This window comes from Chiloscyllium plagiosum, unplaced genomic scaffold, assembly GCF_037043375.1.
Source record: "Chiloscyllium plagiosum isolate Xiang-an unplaced genomic scaffold, Cpla_swu_hap1 HiC_scaffold_4, whole genome shotgun sequence".
NCBI lineage: Eukaryota > Metazoa > Chordata > Chondrichthyes > Orectolobiformes > Hemiscylliidae > Chiloscyllium > Chiloscyllium plagiosum.
Genome location: NW_028270142.1, coordinates 41,875,142 through 41,894,305, shown reverse-complemented (window position 1 = coordinate 41,894,305; position 19,164 = coordinate 41,875,142). Strand labels below are relative to the sequence as shown.

At 40.7% G+C, this 19,164-nt stretch overlaps 1 protein-coding gene across 1 annotated transcript in view; it reads right to left on the bottom strand.

The window, feature by feature from the left end:
* Positions 1–19,164, bottom strand: part of emc2 (ER membrane protein complex subunit 2) — a 118,021-nt gene that overhangs the window by 72,279 nt on the left and 26,578 nt on the right. Inside the window, exon 3 of the mRNA XM_043688741.2 lies at positions 2,304–2,368. Coding sequence (XP_043544676.1) covers positions 2,304–2,368 — 65 coding nt within the window. The remainder of the gene's footprint in view (positions 1–2,303; positions 2,369–19,164) is intronic.

The following is a 19,164-nucleotide window of genomic DNA, read 5'->3' as shown; positions in this document are numbered from 1 at the left end:
TGAATACTAAGGGGTTAGAGGTATATGGGCCAAATGCTGGCCAATGAGACTAGATCAGTTTAGGCTAGCACGGTCAGTACGGACAGGTTGCACTAAAGGGTCTCGGTCAGTGCTTTATACCTCCATGAATCCAAGTGGGACTTGATCCTGGGTCTCCTGATCATAGTTTTTTTTTCAAAATGCAATTCAGACTGATAACAACCAATTGATATTCAGTGGACTTCACATGTCCAGCCAGCTGTGCTGAAATTCATAACTAAAATCATCAGACTGACTTGTGCACTTCACTGAAATGACTCATTTACAATATATCACAAAAGATGAGTTTCAATCTTAATTTGATCCATATTTATTCAAGCTATCTCAGATCATGAAAAATGATCTCCTGCAAAATAAAGCGAAGTGCATAGCTATACAACAATAACTCTCATTTATATGGTACCCCTAATGCAGTACAATGCCACACAGTGCATCACAGGAATATCGAACAAAATTTATGATCAAATCAATGCCGGAGATATTAGGTTTGTCAAAGAGGTAATTTTAAGCATGGCCACACAGAAGGATAAAAAAAGGGGAGGGGTTGAAGTAGTTCAAGCACTTGGAGCCCAGACAGTTGAAGGCACAGCAACCAAAGAGTAAAAGATACCAGAAAGCTCAAGAGGACAGATTTGGAAGAGTGCAGTGATTGTGGAGATCTGGAGGAGGTGGTGACAAAGGTGGAAGAAGATTTGGACAAAAACATGGAGCACTTTAAAGATGCTGATAGAAGACGAGTATGGAATGAGCTGCCCGAGGAAGTGGTGGAGGCTGGTACAATTGCAACATTTAAAAGGCATTTGGATGGGTATATGAATAGGAAGGGTTTGGAGGGATATTGGCCGGGTGCTGGCAGGTGGGACTAGATTGGGTTGGGATATCTGGTCGGCATGGAGGGGTTGGACCGAAGGGTCTGTTTCCATACTGTACAACTCTATGACTCGAAAAGGAATCAGCAGAAACAGCGCACTTAATTGCTTGCAGGTTCTGATCAAGTGGTAGCATGTATGCTCTGAATCACAAAATGGTGGGTTCAATTCTTACCCTGGGGCTTGAACACAAAAATCAAGACTGACACTCCACTGTAGCCCTGACCAAATGCTGTAGTATCGACTGACTCGTCTTTTGGATAAGAAATTAACCTAAGGTCTAATCTACTGCCCAGAGCACATTTGAAGGAAGCAGGAGAGTTCTAACCAGTATCCCTCAATCAACAGCACAAGAAAAATTACTTGCTCATTATAGCAGATGGTCAGATGTTGTATCTGAACAGCGAAGTCTGCATGTATAGATGAGGATTTGAACAGGAAATGGAATAAGGTAGGACAAAGATGGATGATATTAATTCAAGTTGAAATTGGTTCTCTTGGCGATTAAGATATGGATTAGAATCATCGGATGAGTACAAGTTTACAAAATGCTCATATGGTTAAAGCAGTCAAACACAGTAGTGTGTCAATGGGTGGGCTAGTACTTGAAACCTGACATTCTGCTGAGCTTCCTGAAGAAGGGCATGTGCCCGAAACGTCGAATCTTCTGTTCCCTAGATGCTGCCTGACCTGCTGTGCTGTTCCAGCAATAAAGTTTCAGCTTTGATCTCCAGCGTCTGCAGACCTCACTTTCTCCCCATTCTGCTGAGCTGTCAGATTACTGAGATACAGACGGTATCTCAGACAGTACAGACCAATTAGGAAGGAAGGCGAGTAGGAGGAATTAAACAAGTACTAGGTTCACTCTTAGGCATGTCTGACTGGCTATAGCTTGGATATGACCAATGAAACTGCATGAATACAGTAACCTGGGGGAAAGCAGAAGCACCAAATCAACAAAGGACAGTGAATACAACACTATCTTTAAAGGAACTGTGTGGCTTCTTTCTGGAAAAGCCCACAATTTTATATCACTTCAGTCAATTTCGGACTACGGATAACTTTAAACTTCAGATTCTTTATTCCAGTATGCTTTATTCTAAAACAAAATATTGTCTATGCTAGAAATCTGAAATATATGCAGAAGATGCTGAAAATCCTTTGCAGGTGGTCTATTCAGACCTATTTTGTACTGAATTATATCTCTAAAATACTTCGTCATAATTTGGCTAGGCACGAAATAGTGGGAAAACATTATTGATTGTACGAATCGAAGCATTTTCTTCAATTCTTAAGCAAGATGCATTTCAATGAATTTAATGACAGTATGCATGTTAAATTCACAGCTAAAACAATGTAAGAAACTATAAAAATGTATCTGTTATAATTACCTACCATTGCCAAGTCATCACGGCTGCAGTCAAGGGCAGCAATCATCACTTGTTCGTAAATTATCCAAACTAAATGCAACAGAAATTGAAAGAAGGAGAAAAAAATTATGACAGCAATTAAAATGTTGTATCTTCTCAATGAAATCACATTTTAAAGTAAAAAAAAGTAATTTATTATCTGTGTAAAACCATACAATGAAAGGGGAGGAAATGGAAGGGGGGGAGGAAATGGAAAGGGGGGAGGGTGAGTGGATGGTCAGGAGAGAAGGAGGGAAGGAGGATGAGGAAGGACGGAGGAAGGAAGAGAAACATCAGAAGAGAGAATGGGAAAGGAGAAAGCAAGAGAGAAAAAAGAAAAATATATGAAGTGAGAGAAAGAGGAAATTCAGAAAAATGAGAAAGGAAGAAAGGCAGGCCAGATATGACGATTCATTTAAACAACATCTGGGGGTGACTGTGTTTCGCAAAATACTTGCCAGGCAATTCATGAGTGCAGAAACATAATTATTTTTTGCTCCATGTTGGAACAGCTAAAACTATTACTTCTCCTTTGAAGTATTTTTCAGGTCTAATCTTCAGCAAATGTCTTAAAAGCACAATATTTCTAAAATTTAAGAAGACAATTTAACAGTGGCCACAGATCAAACAAGACTGCTACTGTGCAGAGAAGAGTTAATGTAACAGAGTAGAAAACAAGGGTGCTCCACAATAAGATTTTATCATGACAGTGGGTCTTTGTTCAACCATCACCTAGGAATAATTGCCATATTAGTAATGATATCAGAGCACTACCTTTGCTGAGAGCACAGTGCATAAACTTCACTCAAATTCTGTGGTTACTGTGGAACCATTGTTTACACCAGAGGCGGTGGAAGCTGCTTTACATTGTTAGTCTTGTAAAGACTGCAGTATTTGCAGAGTGAAAAGGGAAACAGCATTCACCACAGTTTCTCTATGTCGTGTCAAGTCGACTTACTGGTTCAATACTTAAAACAAATTGAAGACAATAAATTCTTAGAAAAAGCCGGACCTTAGAGACGAGGGTGCGGATTATGAAAAAAAATCTTGTATGCTGAGACACACTGGATCACTGTAACCAATTCACAAGTTGACAATCCTCCTTTCCTGTTGTGTAACCCATGTGCTCTACAGCCAAGAATAAAATGTGCTCACTGCCCACTTTTAGTCCCTAATCTCAGAGGCAGACAGAAAACAGATGAAAAGGGTTACTTTAAAACACATAATGTTTGTAATTAACAATAATAGGGAATCTAATTGAGTGCACCAGGACCCCAAGACTTTTAGTTTTGTTTGTCAATTAACCTGCTACTCTCATATTCAACCAACATTGCCAACATCACTTACAGATGCAACATCAAAGTGTGGTTTGAACATTCATGCCGAGAGCTGCATGCCTTCTCCTGGAATCTGGACTTCATTTCACAATCATCACACATACAGAATAGGCATATAATCTACTTGTGGAATATAGTTAAACACACTATGAACAAAATCACAAGTGTTAGGAAACACCAGATGACACAACATAATTAATTAGATAAAGAAATCAGGCAAATGTTTTTTAAACATAAGTTAAACATGAATATTTGAAAAAAATTACTTAAATTTTATTCTCACTGAAACACAAGTAACTGATTATTACAAAATTGGTTTTAGTGATGAAATAAGTATCATTTAAAGGAAGCTAGCTTTTTAATCTAATCTCAAGTGTTCTTAACTCAGGGGTCCTCAATTTGTAATTCTGATTGACAATCATGATCAGACAATTAATTAATTTTTTTTGTACGGCTAGTCATTTATCACAATAAAGGCAGGATATTTGCCAAATTGGCCATAAACAGGTCCAGGCAGCGGACCATGGAGGGGGTCATTAGGGCCGACTGCCTGCCCCTCTTCCGTGATTACGTTTTGGCCCGGGTGTCTCTGGAGAAGGAGCACGCGGTGTCCACTAACACCCTGGAGTTGTTCAGGGAGAGGTGGGCGCCGCAGGGAGTGGAGTGTATCATTTCTCCCTCCAGCTCTACTTTGATTTAATCCCTGCCCTCCCTTTCACTGTTTTGATCACTCAGCATTGCCCTTTGATGTGAAGGGCACTGCTTGTCACTGGCCACTTGGGTGTTTCCTTTCTTCCTGGTGGTGGAAATTAAATAAAGATTTGTACACTTTGTGTCTTCCACTGTTTCTCACACCTGCACACACACAACATGGGAGCTGGAGGAAAAAAATATAAAAGCAGGGTATTTCACAACTAACAGAATAGGAGCCAAAATAGAAGCAATTAGATGTGGGGAGAGGGAAATGTGAGGGACACAGAGGCAGACAGCAACAGCGGGCAGAATAGGAGACTGACCTGCCGGTGAAGAGAGAGCAATACAATGGGAGGGTGAGGTCACTGAATACCTTTAAGTGGGATAAATTCCTGTTAGGCTATGGAATCAAAGACTGTTGACGTCGATTGGAATGTGAAATGTGGAAATCAAAATACTAGCAAATCTCTGATGACCTTATTATATGGTGGAGCAGGATTCTAGGGACTAGTGACCGATCCCTGCTTCGAATTCATACTTATGCTCACCATTGCTCACTATGATGACTTAAGTGTTCATACAACACAAAATAAATTTGCTGACACCATCCTTCTTTTGGGTTGAGAACTATAGGTTCTGCTTTGTCCTTTGCCTGTTGTAGCAAAGGAAAACCATTATGTATATTAATGAGAAGAAGCTCTACTCTTAAACAAGAAGGAGTTTATCACATGATAGAGATCAGGTACAAATTATATTGGGATGATAGCTCCGAGGATTAGGAGGATACTTTCTTTAAAATACAAAGCTGTTTTCCTCACCCAAGTTCTTAGGACATTATCACGTTGGGTGGCACTTAATAAACTCCACTGCCTAATGAGGAAGCAATAGACTAGTGGTATTATTGTTAGACTATTAATCCATAGGCCCAGGAAAGGTTCCAGGGAACTGGGTTCGAATTCTGCTATGGCAGATGGTGGTATTTGAATTCAATAAAAAAGTTGAATTAAGATTCTAATGATGATCTTGAAATCATTATCGATTGTCAGAAAAACTCATCTGTTCATTAATGTCCTTGAGGGAAGGAACTGCCATTCTTCTCTGGTCTGGATTATATCTGATTCCATACATCCAGCAATCCCTCTGGGATGGGAAATAAATCTGGCCTAGCCAATGAGGCCCTCAAACCGTTAATGAATTTTACAAAAAATACTCTCGGCACCGTACACAACAGTAACTTTTCAGGACTCTTGGCTTGACTGCAGTGTGCCTGAGAAAATTGAGGGATGTAGAGAGTGAGGGAGGATATGACTAAGTATTTCAGCTGTTGCTATGGATTCCACATAAGACTTGCAGTTTAAGGCTGGTTGAAGATATTCTGCTGAGACAGATTAACAGATGATGGAATGTCAACTGACTCAATGCATGCGAAGAAAGGTAAAATTTCTGCTACAGTTGATAGCAGTCAATAATTATTGAAGAATACTGAAAAGACAAGGTCATGGCTCTGAGAGTGGAAAGTCTCAGCTGGCAGGTTCATCCTTCAGGCTGATCTGTTTATCATCAATTCTCCAGAAATGGGCAGCCACTTGCTCATTATTTCTTAAGTACACTAGGAACAGAGTTACAGATGGTGAGTGAGTGAGTGAGTGATAAGGCTTTGCCCTGGGAATTCAGAGGACATCATAAACCATTGAAAGGTATTCTCAAATGGTTATGGAAATCTTCACAATACAAGAGAGTAAATTACCACCTTGCACTGACAATATCATCCCTGCTTATGTTCTCAATAGTTCATGTAAAGAATTAAAATATATTAAGTTAAACAATGGATAGTGACAATCAATTGTGACAGATGAGGCCTGGAAACATTGTTGTAAACATTACATGAACAAGTGAAAAACTTCCAAGTGCCTATTAATCAAAGAAGCAATTAACCGAGCAAAGAATTCAAGGAAACAACCTTGTACTTATACAGCAACTTTCAGGAACTCAGGTGTCCAAATGTGTCTTAGGCCCAATGAAACACATCTGAAGGGTTAAAAATCACACAAATCCTGAAGAAGGGCTTATGCCCGAAACGTCGATTCTCCTGTTCCTTGGATGCTGCCTGACCTGCTGCGCTTTTACAGCAACACATTTTCAGCTCTGATCTCCAGCATCTGCAGCCCTCACTTTCTCCTTAAAAATCACACAACACCAGGGTTATAGTCCAACAGGTTTATTTAGAAGCACTAGCTTTCGGAGCACTGCTCCTTCATCAGGTGGTTGTGGAGTATAAGACCGTAAGACAAGTAAACCTGTTGGATTACAACCTGGTGTTGTGTAATTTTTAACTTTGTACACCCCAGTCCAACACCGGCACCTCCAAATCATGACTACCATCAACATCACTAACTGCCAGCTCAAAGTGGAGAGGATCTCCGAGAAGATCACATATATCGACACAGATGTCAAGTTTCCACAGAAATGCAGGAAAGATCCCAAAAAGATTACAGACTTACAACACAGATTACATGGAGAGATTTTGCCGCACCTCTCGCAAAATCCTCAATCATTTCATGCACCAACTCTAAAGCAGGCACCATAACCTTTAAATTAAGATGGAGTCCACACTTAGGATGCAACAGTACAATTATGGGACATTACCAAACAGGCAAGGTGACAAAACTACACCACATACATGCACAAGAACAAGAAACTTGGCATCACCACCAGCAGTAGCCAAGGCCGCCCAAGCACCACAGTGGAAAACGTTATCACCACGAGGAAGTCGATCGTCAACTTATTGGACCACACCCTTCAACCCGAAGAGATTGAAGTTCTTAGCTGGGGTCTCAATTTCTGCCCCACCACTAAATGCAGCAAACATGGAGGAATTCATCAGACGAATGAGACGCCAGGAATTCTTTCAAGATGCCAGCAGTGATCCCAATGAGCCCACTGAGGAGCCGGACCAGTCATCACAGGGATCCGTAGACGGGTGACCAAAGGAGGAGTCAACTTGGACCCCACTGGAGGGTCACTGCCCGAGGCTTGACATGCATGCTCAAACCATAAGGAAATATATAAATGCCAGATTCATCAGCCCCATCCACAAGGTAGAGCAAAACATCAACCGATCACAATGCAAGACCATCCATGCTCTCAAAACAATTGCAACATTGTCATCAAACCAGCAGATAAAGGAGGTGCCATAGTCATTCAGAATAGAACAGATTACTGCAAGAAAGTGTACCAACAACTGAACAACCAGGAGCAACAGAGGCAACTACCAGCCGATCGAACCAAACAGCACACCCGTGAACTAAACACATTGATCAGGACTTTGGATCCAGTCCTTCAGAGTTTCCTACACACCCTCACCCCACATGCTTCTCACTTAGGCGACTTCTACTGCCTTCCGAAGATACACAAAGCCAAGCCACCAGGACGTCCCATCATGTCAGGCAATGGATCCCTGTGTGAGAATCTCTCTGGCTATGTCGAAGGCATCTTGAAATCCATTGTACAGGAGACCCCCACCTTCTGTACAACACTACAGATTTCTTAGAGAAACTCAGCCCCGCGGACCAGTCGAACCGGGAACATTCCTCGTCACAATGGATGTTTCAGCACTCCAACCAGCATCCTCCATGATGAGGGCATTGCGGCATAGCCCATGTACTCAACACTAGCAAATGCCAATCTCCAAGCAAAATCCTACAACTCATCCGCTTTATCCTCGACCACAATGCCTTCACCTTTGACAAGCAGTTCTTCATCATGAAGCACGGAACAGCCATGGGGACCAAATTTGCACCCCAATATGCCAACATTTTCATGCACAAGCTCAAACAAGGCTTCTCAATGCAGCCAACACTATACACCAGATATATTGATGATATTTTCTTCCTCTGGACGCATGGCGAGGAGTCACTGAAACAACTGAAAGTGGTGTCAACGAACTTCACCTCACCATAGACTACTCTCTAGTATCTGTCTCATTCTTGGACACATGCATCTCCATCAAGTACGGGCACCTCTGCACCTCACGCTACCGCAAACCCACGGATAACCTCATGATGCTACACTTCTCCAGCTTCCACCCAAAACATTAAAACAGCCATCCCTTACGGACAAGCCCGACGCATACACAGGATCTGTTCGGATGAGGAGAAAATGACAGGCTCTTGGAAGTACTCAATAATGCCCTCTTAAGAACAGGGTACGATGCTCAACTCATTGACCACCAGTTCCGACGTGCCACAGTGAGAAACCATAATGACCTCCTCAGAAGACAGATACGGATTGCAACTGATAGGGTACCCTTCATTGTCCAGTACTTCCCGGGAGCCAAAAAACCTATGCCATGTTCTTCGCAGCCTACAACACATTCTCAATGAGGATGAGCATCTCATCAAGATCTTACCCACCCCTCCACTTCTCACCTTTAAACAACTACCAAACCTCAAACAGAGGTTTGGTAGTTGTTTCGCAACAAACTTCCCAGCCTTCGGGACAACACCTGTCATGGCAGACACTGCAAGACATGTCAGAGTGCCGACATGGATACCACATTACATGTGGGGACACTACACACCATGTACATGGCAGGCACTAATGTGATTCGGCCAATGTTATCTTTCTCATATGCTGCAGGCAAGGATGCTCTGAGGCATGGTACATCATCTGGAGGCTCTCTGAAGATGTTACCTAGTGTGGTAATGAAATGTCTGAAAATGAACCTTCAGCTCAGCGAGCAAACCTACATCCAGAAGCTCAACCCGAGCTACAAATCTTCTCAAAACCCGCTAACATGGTACATTGGCAAGACCAAGCAGATGCTATGACAATGGATGAATGGACACTGCACAACAATCAACAGACAGAGTGCTCCCTCCCAGTCAGGGAACACTTCAGCGGTCCGGGACATTCGACCTCAGACCTTCGGGTGACCATCCTCCAATGCAGACGTCGGGACGAGCAACAATGTAAAGCAGCTGAGCAGAGGTTGATAGCCAAGTTCAGTACCCATCAGGATGGCCTCAACCAGGACTTTGGGTTCATGTACACTTCAGGTGACCCCAATGCACTACACACTCCCTCTCATACACGCGCGCACACACATAGTACTACAGACCCATACACTCACAGACTCTCTCTCATACACTCACATATACATGCACCCCCACACTCTCACCCACACATGCATCTTCTCACAGACTTATACCACTTTACACTCACATACACATACTGTCACAGACACACACACTCCGACCCCGCGCGTGCGCGCACACACACATATATAAGTTTGTAGGTGAACTTGGTGAACTTGAACTTGCAGAATTACATTTTATTTTGCTCAAAAACTGCATTAATCCATGCAAGACTCTGTAAATGCCTTTTTTAGAAACAGAATTAGTTTCAACACTGGGGCATGGACAGCCTCACACAGTGCACCTCACATCTTCAATACACTATCTGAGACGACATGGCACCTATTGTTAAAGTTTACTTGAGAATGCAACTTTTTAAAAAAGTTCTGGGATTTACATATGAAAGAACTGAAACCAACATGGTCATTCTAAAAGATGAGAGACTTAACAAACAATCCAGGTCTTTTTAAATATATCAATTCAGTTGCATCACACTAAATGTTTGCTATAAATTCTGTGTCTTACAATCCTATACTCCACAACCACCTGATGAAGGAGCAGCACTCTGAAAGCTAGTGCTTCCAAATAAACATGTTGGACTATAGTCTGATGTTATGTGATCCTTACAGTGACTATGTTTGAAAAGTACTTCATTTGCTTTAAAACACTTTGGGATGTGCTAAAATTGTGAAAGGATTTGTACAAATCTGTAGTTTATCATGAGGATTAAAATTAACCTTAGAGATTTAGGAGCTGTTCCATACCAACAGATTCACTCAGCCCAATATTTTGAGAGGGGCACAAATCATAATTATCAAGGCTTTATCGAGTGAAGACTGACCTTCAGCAAGATAAATTTAAAATGTAAACCTCTGTTAAAAGTTCATATGGCAACTGCATTTTATCCAATGACAATAGATTTATGAAATTACAGTTTGAAAATGCCACCAGGAAAGAGACACGACAACTTGGACAGGTATTTTGAAGCAGTCTGGATTTAAGATTAAGACCAGCTTTAAGACCAAAAGCAAAGTTAATAATCTGGTTGACACTTAACAAATAAAACAGTACTGGCTTCAGCAGGTGACACCAAAAACTGCAACTGTGCTGTTGCTCTCTCAATGATGATCAATGGTGAGAAAATATATAATAGGCTGGAACTGAACGAGTGCACTGTAGATTGCAGTGATGGAAAGTTAAGAGACCTTGGAAGAATTCAAACCTGAGAATGAGAATTTTAAACGTTGAAACGTTGCTAATTTAGAACAACTGTAAGTGCGTGAATGTGGGTTAGAAACAAAATATGGACAGTAGACATGTTTATCAATTCCCAAGTAAATGGTGCGCGTTTCAAGCTTCAGTCAGTCACAAGAGCCAGATTATTCTAAATTCTACATCTAATTGATATGATCTATTCAAATGAGTCTAGGTCAAAATAGATTGAGTAATATCCCAGTTACGCCTGGAGGCTTTATCACTGCAAATGCCTTGGATTATTTTGTGTAGAACATTGTGTATATCATCACACATCTATCCTCCACTAATTACATTGTGCTGGAGAAATTAACTTGATTGAATCAGGTGATATTGGTGCATTTTTTTTGAGACTCCATTTGTTGAGTAAATATACTTTGCCCTAAAATAGACTAATTGCTACAATTCTGTTGTTAAAACCTGCCTTTCCTCCAATTCATTAGTTAATAAAGGGTAACTTGATGTCGAATACACTGTCATCAACAGACATTCATTATCAATTTGATTTAATCCTGGGCACTAAAAGTGGAGTAAATAAAAAGTACTGGAAATATTCAGCAGGTCTGGGCAGCTTCAGTGAACAGAAAAACTGAGTTATGTTTCATGTCAGTGACACTTCTATCAACTTACCACTGGCTTGACTTGCATGACATCTATCTATGCAATGATGGAGCTTTACAAGAAATTCCTATATAATATTTTATGTCAATGTTAATTAATCTTACTTAGCCATCAGCCAAAGTAACTTCATAAAGCAATAAAATCAGAGGAAAGAATCTTGCCCTTTTGCCAGAAGAATCACAATAGTTGTACAGAACTGTTATTCATTATAGTAACCGTGAAAATAATTTAGTTTAACCTAAGGTCACACACCCAACATTTAACTGTTTTTACATACTATAAATGTATATATAAAAAAGCCGTTTATAACACTGACTAGTGAACACATGCAACTTATCAGCAAGTTATTATATATGACCACATGTTTAGATAATTTAAACAATACTTACAATGTATGCAGTTTACAAAACCTGCTAACCCATCGCAACCAATTTAGAAACCAACTCTCGTTTCAAACACCCATCCTATCAATCAGACTGAATAGATTTGAGATTGTTCCATGATTAAAACCCAAACTTAGCAGTCAGCCTGGATTCAGTGTGTGGATGCAAACTCTAACTCAATGGTTAAATTACAAGTCCCACTCCAAAAACATGAGTACATTAACTATTCTGATTCTCCTGAGCATTGGTACACATCAGAGGTGCAGGTTTTTAAGTTGAGACATCAAACCACAGCACTGTTTGCCCTCCCAGGTAATATAAAGAATCCCACTGTACTATTTGAAGAACAGGAGGTTGAGTTCTCCCAGGTGTCCTGACCAATACTTCCAATTAAATCAAATCAAACTACTTCTGTCTGTGACCTTAACATGCAAAATTGGCTGCCACATCACCTCTATTATAACAATGACAACACTTCAAAAGTACTTCATTGGATGTGAAGCAGATTTGGACGGCTTAAAATTGTCCATGGTGTGATATGAATCCACGCCCTTCATTTTCTTAAAATATCAACTTATGCTCACATTCTGTTCATCTTTTGACCAATCCGAACTATTCTAGCATATCTTTCTTGATGCTGTCCATGGTAAGTCAGACGTTGCTGTTCTCTGAGGGAACAGGTGCTAGCTGAAGCAATTAGGGGAGTGACATATCTCCATTGAAAGAGCTAGTGAATCAATTTGTATGCAATTTCCCCAGGGATAATTAAGTGCCTGTTCAATGGCACATGGAAAATAATATTCCTGCAAACAAAAATATTTGCGCTCTTTTGAACCTGCCTTGCATCACATTTTATGAAGTCCAAGAAATGGATAAAACTTCAGTTTCGCTGTTACTTAATTGCACCATTACATCTTGACAAAATCTCTCATCAACAGTGCAAATGTTAACTTTCTCCAGTTAAAATAATGAAACAGTGAATCCGAAACCTAACTAATTTAATTAATTTAAAATCCTTTTTAAATCAAAGACTGGGCTTTGAAAGTCATAAACATTGAAAAGTTCATATTTTTTACAAATACTATAAATCATTCCAAAGAAACTTTGTGGAAACAGAGTTTATACCTCACACTGTTGCGGTCATATATAGTCATTATTAAACTCCATTAATTGTTTTGTAGAAATAATTTGTCAAAAATTGCTAGCATATATTAAAATTCTCATCCCTGTTTTCAAATCCCTTCATGACCTCATCCCTCCATATCTCTTCTAGTCCCATAACCTTCCAATATCTCTGCTTCCTCCATTTCTGGTCATTTTAATACAAGTATCATGACTGACCATACCTTCAGCAACCTGGGTCCTAACTTTTTATCATTTACATAAATGATTTGGATGCTATCATAAGAGGTACAGTTAGTAAGTTTGCAGATGACATCAAAATTGGAGGTGCAGTGGACAGCGAAGAGGGTTACCTCAGATTACAACAGGATCTTGATCAGATGGGCTGAGAAGTGACAGATGGAGTTTAATTCGGATAGATGCGAGGTGCTGTATTTTGGGAAAGCAAATCTTCGCAGGACTTATACACTTAATGGTAAGGTCCTAGAGAGTGTTGCTGAACAAAGAGACCTTGGAGTGCAGGTTCATAGCTCCTTGAAAGTGAAGTCGCAGGTAGATAGGATAGTAAAGAAGGCATTTGGTATGCTTTCCTTTCTTGGTCAGAGTGTTGAGTACAGGAATTGGGAGGTCATGTTGCGGCTTACAGGACATTGGTTAGGCACTTCTGGTTTCCTACCGATTGGAAAGATGTTGTGAAACTTGAAAGGGTTCAGAAAAAAATTTACAAGGATGTTGCCAGGGTTGGAGGATTTGAGCTATAGGGAGAGGCTGAACAGGCTGAGGCTGTTTTTCGTGGAGTGTCGGAGGCTGAGGGGTGACATTATAGAGGTTTACAAAATTATGAGGGGCATGAATAGGGTAAATAGGCAAAGTCTTTTCCCTGGAGTCGGGGAGTCCAGAAGTAGAGGGCATAGGTTTAGGATGGGGGGGAAAGATATAGAAGAGACCTGAGGGGCAACTTTTTCACGTAGAGGGTGGTGCGTGTATCGAATGAGCTGCCAGAGGAAGTGGTGGAGTCTGATACAATTGCAACATTTAAAAGGCATTTGGATGGGTATATGAATAGGAAGGGTTTGGAGGAATATGGGCCGAGTGCTGGCAGGTGGGGCTAGATTGGGTTGGGATATCTGGTCGGCATGGACGGGTTGGACCGAAGGGTCTGTTTGGATGCTGTACATCTCTATGACTCGATATGAAAAGGTACCTTTGATATAGGGTGTTTCCTAGTCTCTTGGGTCTCTCTCGATGGCAGTTGCTCTCTCAGCAATTTTCAAAATGTCTGCATTTTTATATTTTTTTATATCCCCAACATTGGATTGTCTCATTGGTTTGATGGTGGCACAACAATAAATTGAAACTTGATTGGGTTTTAGTATCCTGGGGCATTGTTTAAACTAGGAGAAAGTGAGGACTGCAGATGCTGGAGGTAGGAATCAACAAGTGGATGTTGGAAAAACACAGCCGGTCAGGCAGTATCTGAGGAGCAGGAGAATTGATGCTTAGGGCATAAGCCCTTCATCATGAAGGTTCATTCCTGATAATGGACTTATGCCCGAAACATCGATTCTTCTGCTGCCTGACTGGCTGTGCTTTTCCAGCACCACACTCTTCACATAATTTAAACTGCTTGGTTAAATTTGAATTGTTCTCAAAACAGCAACCAAAACTCAGGTATCAATTTCACAGCCAAGTGTTACATATTTTCAACTTTTCAGTATACTGTGACACTGCCATCTAGTCATCTACCCAGGTGCTTGAAATTGCTCAGTTCAGAACAGCATTCACTCTCTCACAGGTACAGTACACGCCTTCAACTTCATAACACTTTCAAGCCATAGATTCTGTTCTTGTTTTTGTCTAATACTTTTATTCATACTTAAGTGTAAAATTCTAGAGAGTGTTGTATGGCCTGTAGGTTGTGTCATTGAAGATGAAGGCTTAGAGATGCACCCAAGGCACACCAATACCTGTATAACCAAATTTACTAAGACAGTTTATAAATGTTTACACAAGAGTTAATACAATCCTTGACATTATTGTGAAAGGAAAATGTTTACATAGCATTCTCCTTAACTATAATCACAGAATTATTATGCTGCAGGAGTCCATTTAGCTCATGATGTTGGCGTGGTACTCTGAACATTAACTGAGTGTCAAATTCCTTTTCACATATCCTTGCATGTTACTTCTATTTAAATATCACCTCTTTTGAATGCCTCAGTTCAATCTGATACATCATATTTCCAAAGTGGGCTACTTGCTGTGTGAAAAAGTTTATTCTCAGCTTGTGTTTGCATCTTTTGCAAAACACTTGAAAGCTGTGCCCTCTGGTTCTCAGTGAGAACAATTTTCTCTCTACTGATTTTGAAGCTTTCTATCTCGCTTTTAACTCTCCAAGGAAAACAATCCCATCTTCACCAGTCTATCTTTCTAACTGAAATTTCTCATTTCTGGAATCATTCTCCTAAATCTCTTTTGTACTCTCTCTAATATATTGATATCCTTCCGAAAGTGTGGCACCGAGGTCTGCACTCAGTACTGCAGCAGAGGTACAGCCAGGTTCTTCATAACCTTGGGCTCTGTGTTTTTAATACTGAAGCCCAGAATACTCTATGGCTACTGTCTTTAATATGCAGATTTACAAGATATCTGCATTTGCAACACGTTGAGGACAGTAACTTTTATACTGTTCTTCCATGTTGTTTGTATCAATGTTTATCATATATTACTTCTCCACATTGAACGTCACTTGCTACCTACCTGCCACTCCATCAGCTTGTCAATGTCCTTTTGAAGTTCTGCATTGTCAACCTCAGTTTATAAATCGTACAGGTGTGTGTCTTTTACAATCCTTTGAAATTGTTCCCTGAACTTTGATCATTTTTAGTTATAAGGAAATCGAGGGTCCCATTACTAACCCCTGGTGAACTCCACTGCAAACCTTTTGCCATCCGAAAAAGCATCTTTTAACTATTACTATCTGTTTCCTATTTCTCAGCCCTGTTTGTGTCAGCGTTACTACTGAGCCATTTATTCTAAGTCATTTTCCTCACAAATCTGCTTCATGGTACAGTATTGAATGACGTTTGGATATCCACAATGTACCACATCTCTCACCTTGCCCTGATTGTTCTCCCTGTTATTTGTTCAAAAAACACCAAGTTAGTTAGACACAGTTTTTGTCTGAGACAATCTAGGCTAATTCTTGCGAATTTACCCACATTTTCCTTTGTAATTATTAATTCCATTGTAAATGTATCTAGAAGTTTCCCCAATACCAAAGTTAAATTGATTGGTCTATCATTGCTGAGTCTACCTTTCCAACCTTGAACAAGGGTGTTATATTTGTAGTTTTTCATCTATGAATCACTCAAACCGTTCCACATTTACAACAGTTAAACATTGATGTGCTTCTAATGTAGAAAACTACACCAAGGCACAACTTGGACGTTAAATAAACTGGGCACAGGCTCATGTCAAGAAATATCAACAAACTTGGAAAAAGGCTTGATTTTTAAGGAGTGGCTTAAAGGAGGCGAAAGAAGTTTAAGGAGGGAATTTAGGAATTCATAGAGTCATAGAGATGTACAGCATGGAAACAGACCCTTCGGTCCAACCCGTCCATGCCGACCAGAACTCAATCTAGTCCCACCTGCCAGGAAATCAGGAACTTCCTTTTACAAAAGCTAGCCTACCTAATAGCAACCATGTAACCTCAGTTGACTATTCTAGAAACTAATCAAGTTCACAACTATCCCCGAAACGTCGATTCTCCTGCTCCTCGGATGCTGCCTGGCCTGCTGTGTTTTTCCAGCACCACATTTTTCAACTAAAGAAATTGAGGGTTTGGTTAAGAAAAAGAAGGAAGCATATGTCAGTGAATAAGAAGCATAACATCGAGTGAATTCTTAGAAGAGTATAAACAAAGTAGGAGTATACTTAAGAGGGAAATCAGGAGGGCAAAACAGGGACATGAGATAGCTTTGGCAAATAGAATTAAAGAGAATCCAAAGGAAAATAGATGGTGACATCTTGTAAAATGTCCAGATTACAGAGGAGGAAGTGCTGGATGTCTTGAAACGGTTAAAAGTGGATAAATCCCTCAGGACCTGATCAGGTGTACCCGAGAACTCTGTGGGAAGCCAGAGAAGTCATTGCTGGACCTCTTGCTGAGATATTTGTATCATCGATAGTCACAGGTGAGGTGCCGGAAGACTGGAAGTTGGCAAACATGGTGCCACTGTTTAAGGGTGGTAAAGACAAGCTAGGGAACTATAGACCGGTGAGCCTGACCTCGGTGGTGGGCAAGTTGTTGGAGGGAACCTTGAGGGACAGGATATACATGTATTTGGAAAGGCAAGGACTAATTCGGGATAGTCAACACGGCTTTGTGCGTGGGAAATCATGTCTCACAAACTTGATTGAGTTTTTTGAAGAAGTAACAAAGAAGATTGATGAGGGCAGAGCAGTAGATGTGATCTATATGGACTTCAGTAAGGCGTTCAACAGGGTTCCCCATGGGAGACTGATGAGCAAGGTTAGATCTCATGGAATATGGGGAGAACTAGCCATTTGGATACAGAACTGGCTCAAAGGTGGAAGACAGAGGGTGGTGGTGGAGGGTTGTTTTTCAGACTGGAGGCATGTGACCAGTGGAGTGCCACAAGGTGCTGGGCCCTCTACTTTTTGTTATTTACATAAATGATTTGGATGTGAGCATAAGAGGTACAGTTTGTAAGTTTGCAGATGACACCAAAATTGGAGGTGTAGTGGACAGCGAAGAGGGTTACCTCAGATTACAACAGGATCTGGGCCAATGGGCTAAGAAGTAGCAGATGGAGTTTAATTCAGACAAATGCGAGGTGCTGCATTTTGGGAAAGCAAATCTTAGCAGGACTTATACACTTAATGGTAAGGTCCTAGGGAGTGTTGCTGAACAAAGCGACTTGGAGTGCAGGTTCATAGCTCCTTGAAAGTGGAGTCGCAGGTAGATAGGATAGTGAAGAAGGTGTTTGGTATGCTTTCCTTTATTGGTCAGAGTATTGAGTACAGGAGTTGGGAGATCATGTTGCGGCTGTACAGGACATTGGTTAGGCCACTGTTGGAATATTGCGTGCAATTCTGGTCTCCTTCCTATCGGAAAGATGTTGTGAAACTTGAAAGTGTTCAGAAAAGATTTACAAGGATGTTGCCAGGGTTGGAGTATTTGAGCTACAGGGAGAGGCTGAACAGGCTAGGGCTGTTTTCCCTGCAGCGTCGAAGGCTGAGGGGCGACCTTATGGAGATTTACAAAATTATGAGGGGCATGGATAGGATAAATAGGCCAAGTCTTTTCCCTGGGGTTGGGGAGTCCACAACTAGAGGGCATAGGTTTAGGGTGAGAGGGGAAAGATATAAAAGATACCTAAGGGGCAACTTTTTCACGCAGAGGGCGGTATCTGTATGGAATGAGCTGCCAGAGGATGTGGTGGAGGTTGGTACAATTGCAACATTTAAGAGGCATTTGGATGGGTATATGAATAGGAAGGGTTTGGAGGGATATGGGCCGGGAGCTGGCAGGTGGGACTAGATTGGGTTGGGATATCTGTTGGCATGAATGGGTTGGACCGAAGGGTCTGTTTCCATGCTGTACATCTCTATGACTCATTTAATTCATGAAATAGAAAGAGTTGTTGCTTACATGAGTTGTGTGCATTTGCTTCCTACTGGAACTAGTAAACAACACAAACATTAGCTTAAAGTTTGATAAGTTTGAAACTACTGTACTAAGCTGAATGCAGCTGCCATTCCTTGCAAAGTATACACCTGTAAAATATGTTATTTTATGCAATGCAAACACATCCTTTCAGAGATTAATTTCCCTATATGTAGGATAACATAGACCGTGCTCTAATGTAATACAGCACCAAAAATTATGCTATTATCCTCGGGAGAGTACAGCTACCTCGTATAATTTAATTATAATGCTTTAACCTAACGTCATTCCACAAACCCAAGAAGAAAATTGGCTTCCAGATGTTTAGCTTGCTCATGTAGACATAAAAATCATTAAAAAACAATTATTTCATCTATAAAAGACTATAAGTCTGAAATTAAGATTCAGATGATGAGGTAATGTAATTATGCAAAGGAATTTCCGCTTCCAGGGATTTCCTGTGGGTCATAACTGAAACAAAAGGATTTGGAAACTCAGTGTTTACCCTTTTATGAGTTCACAGTTCATGCTTTAGCTAACTCTCATTTTTTCATGTGCCTGTACTTTATCTCCATAAAATAAGAAAAATAAAAACTAAAGCCAAAGA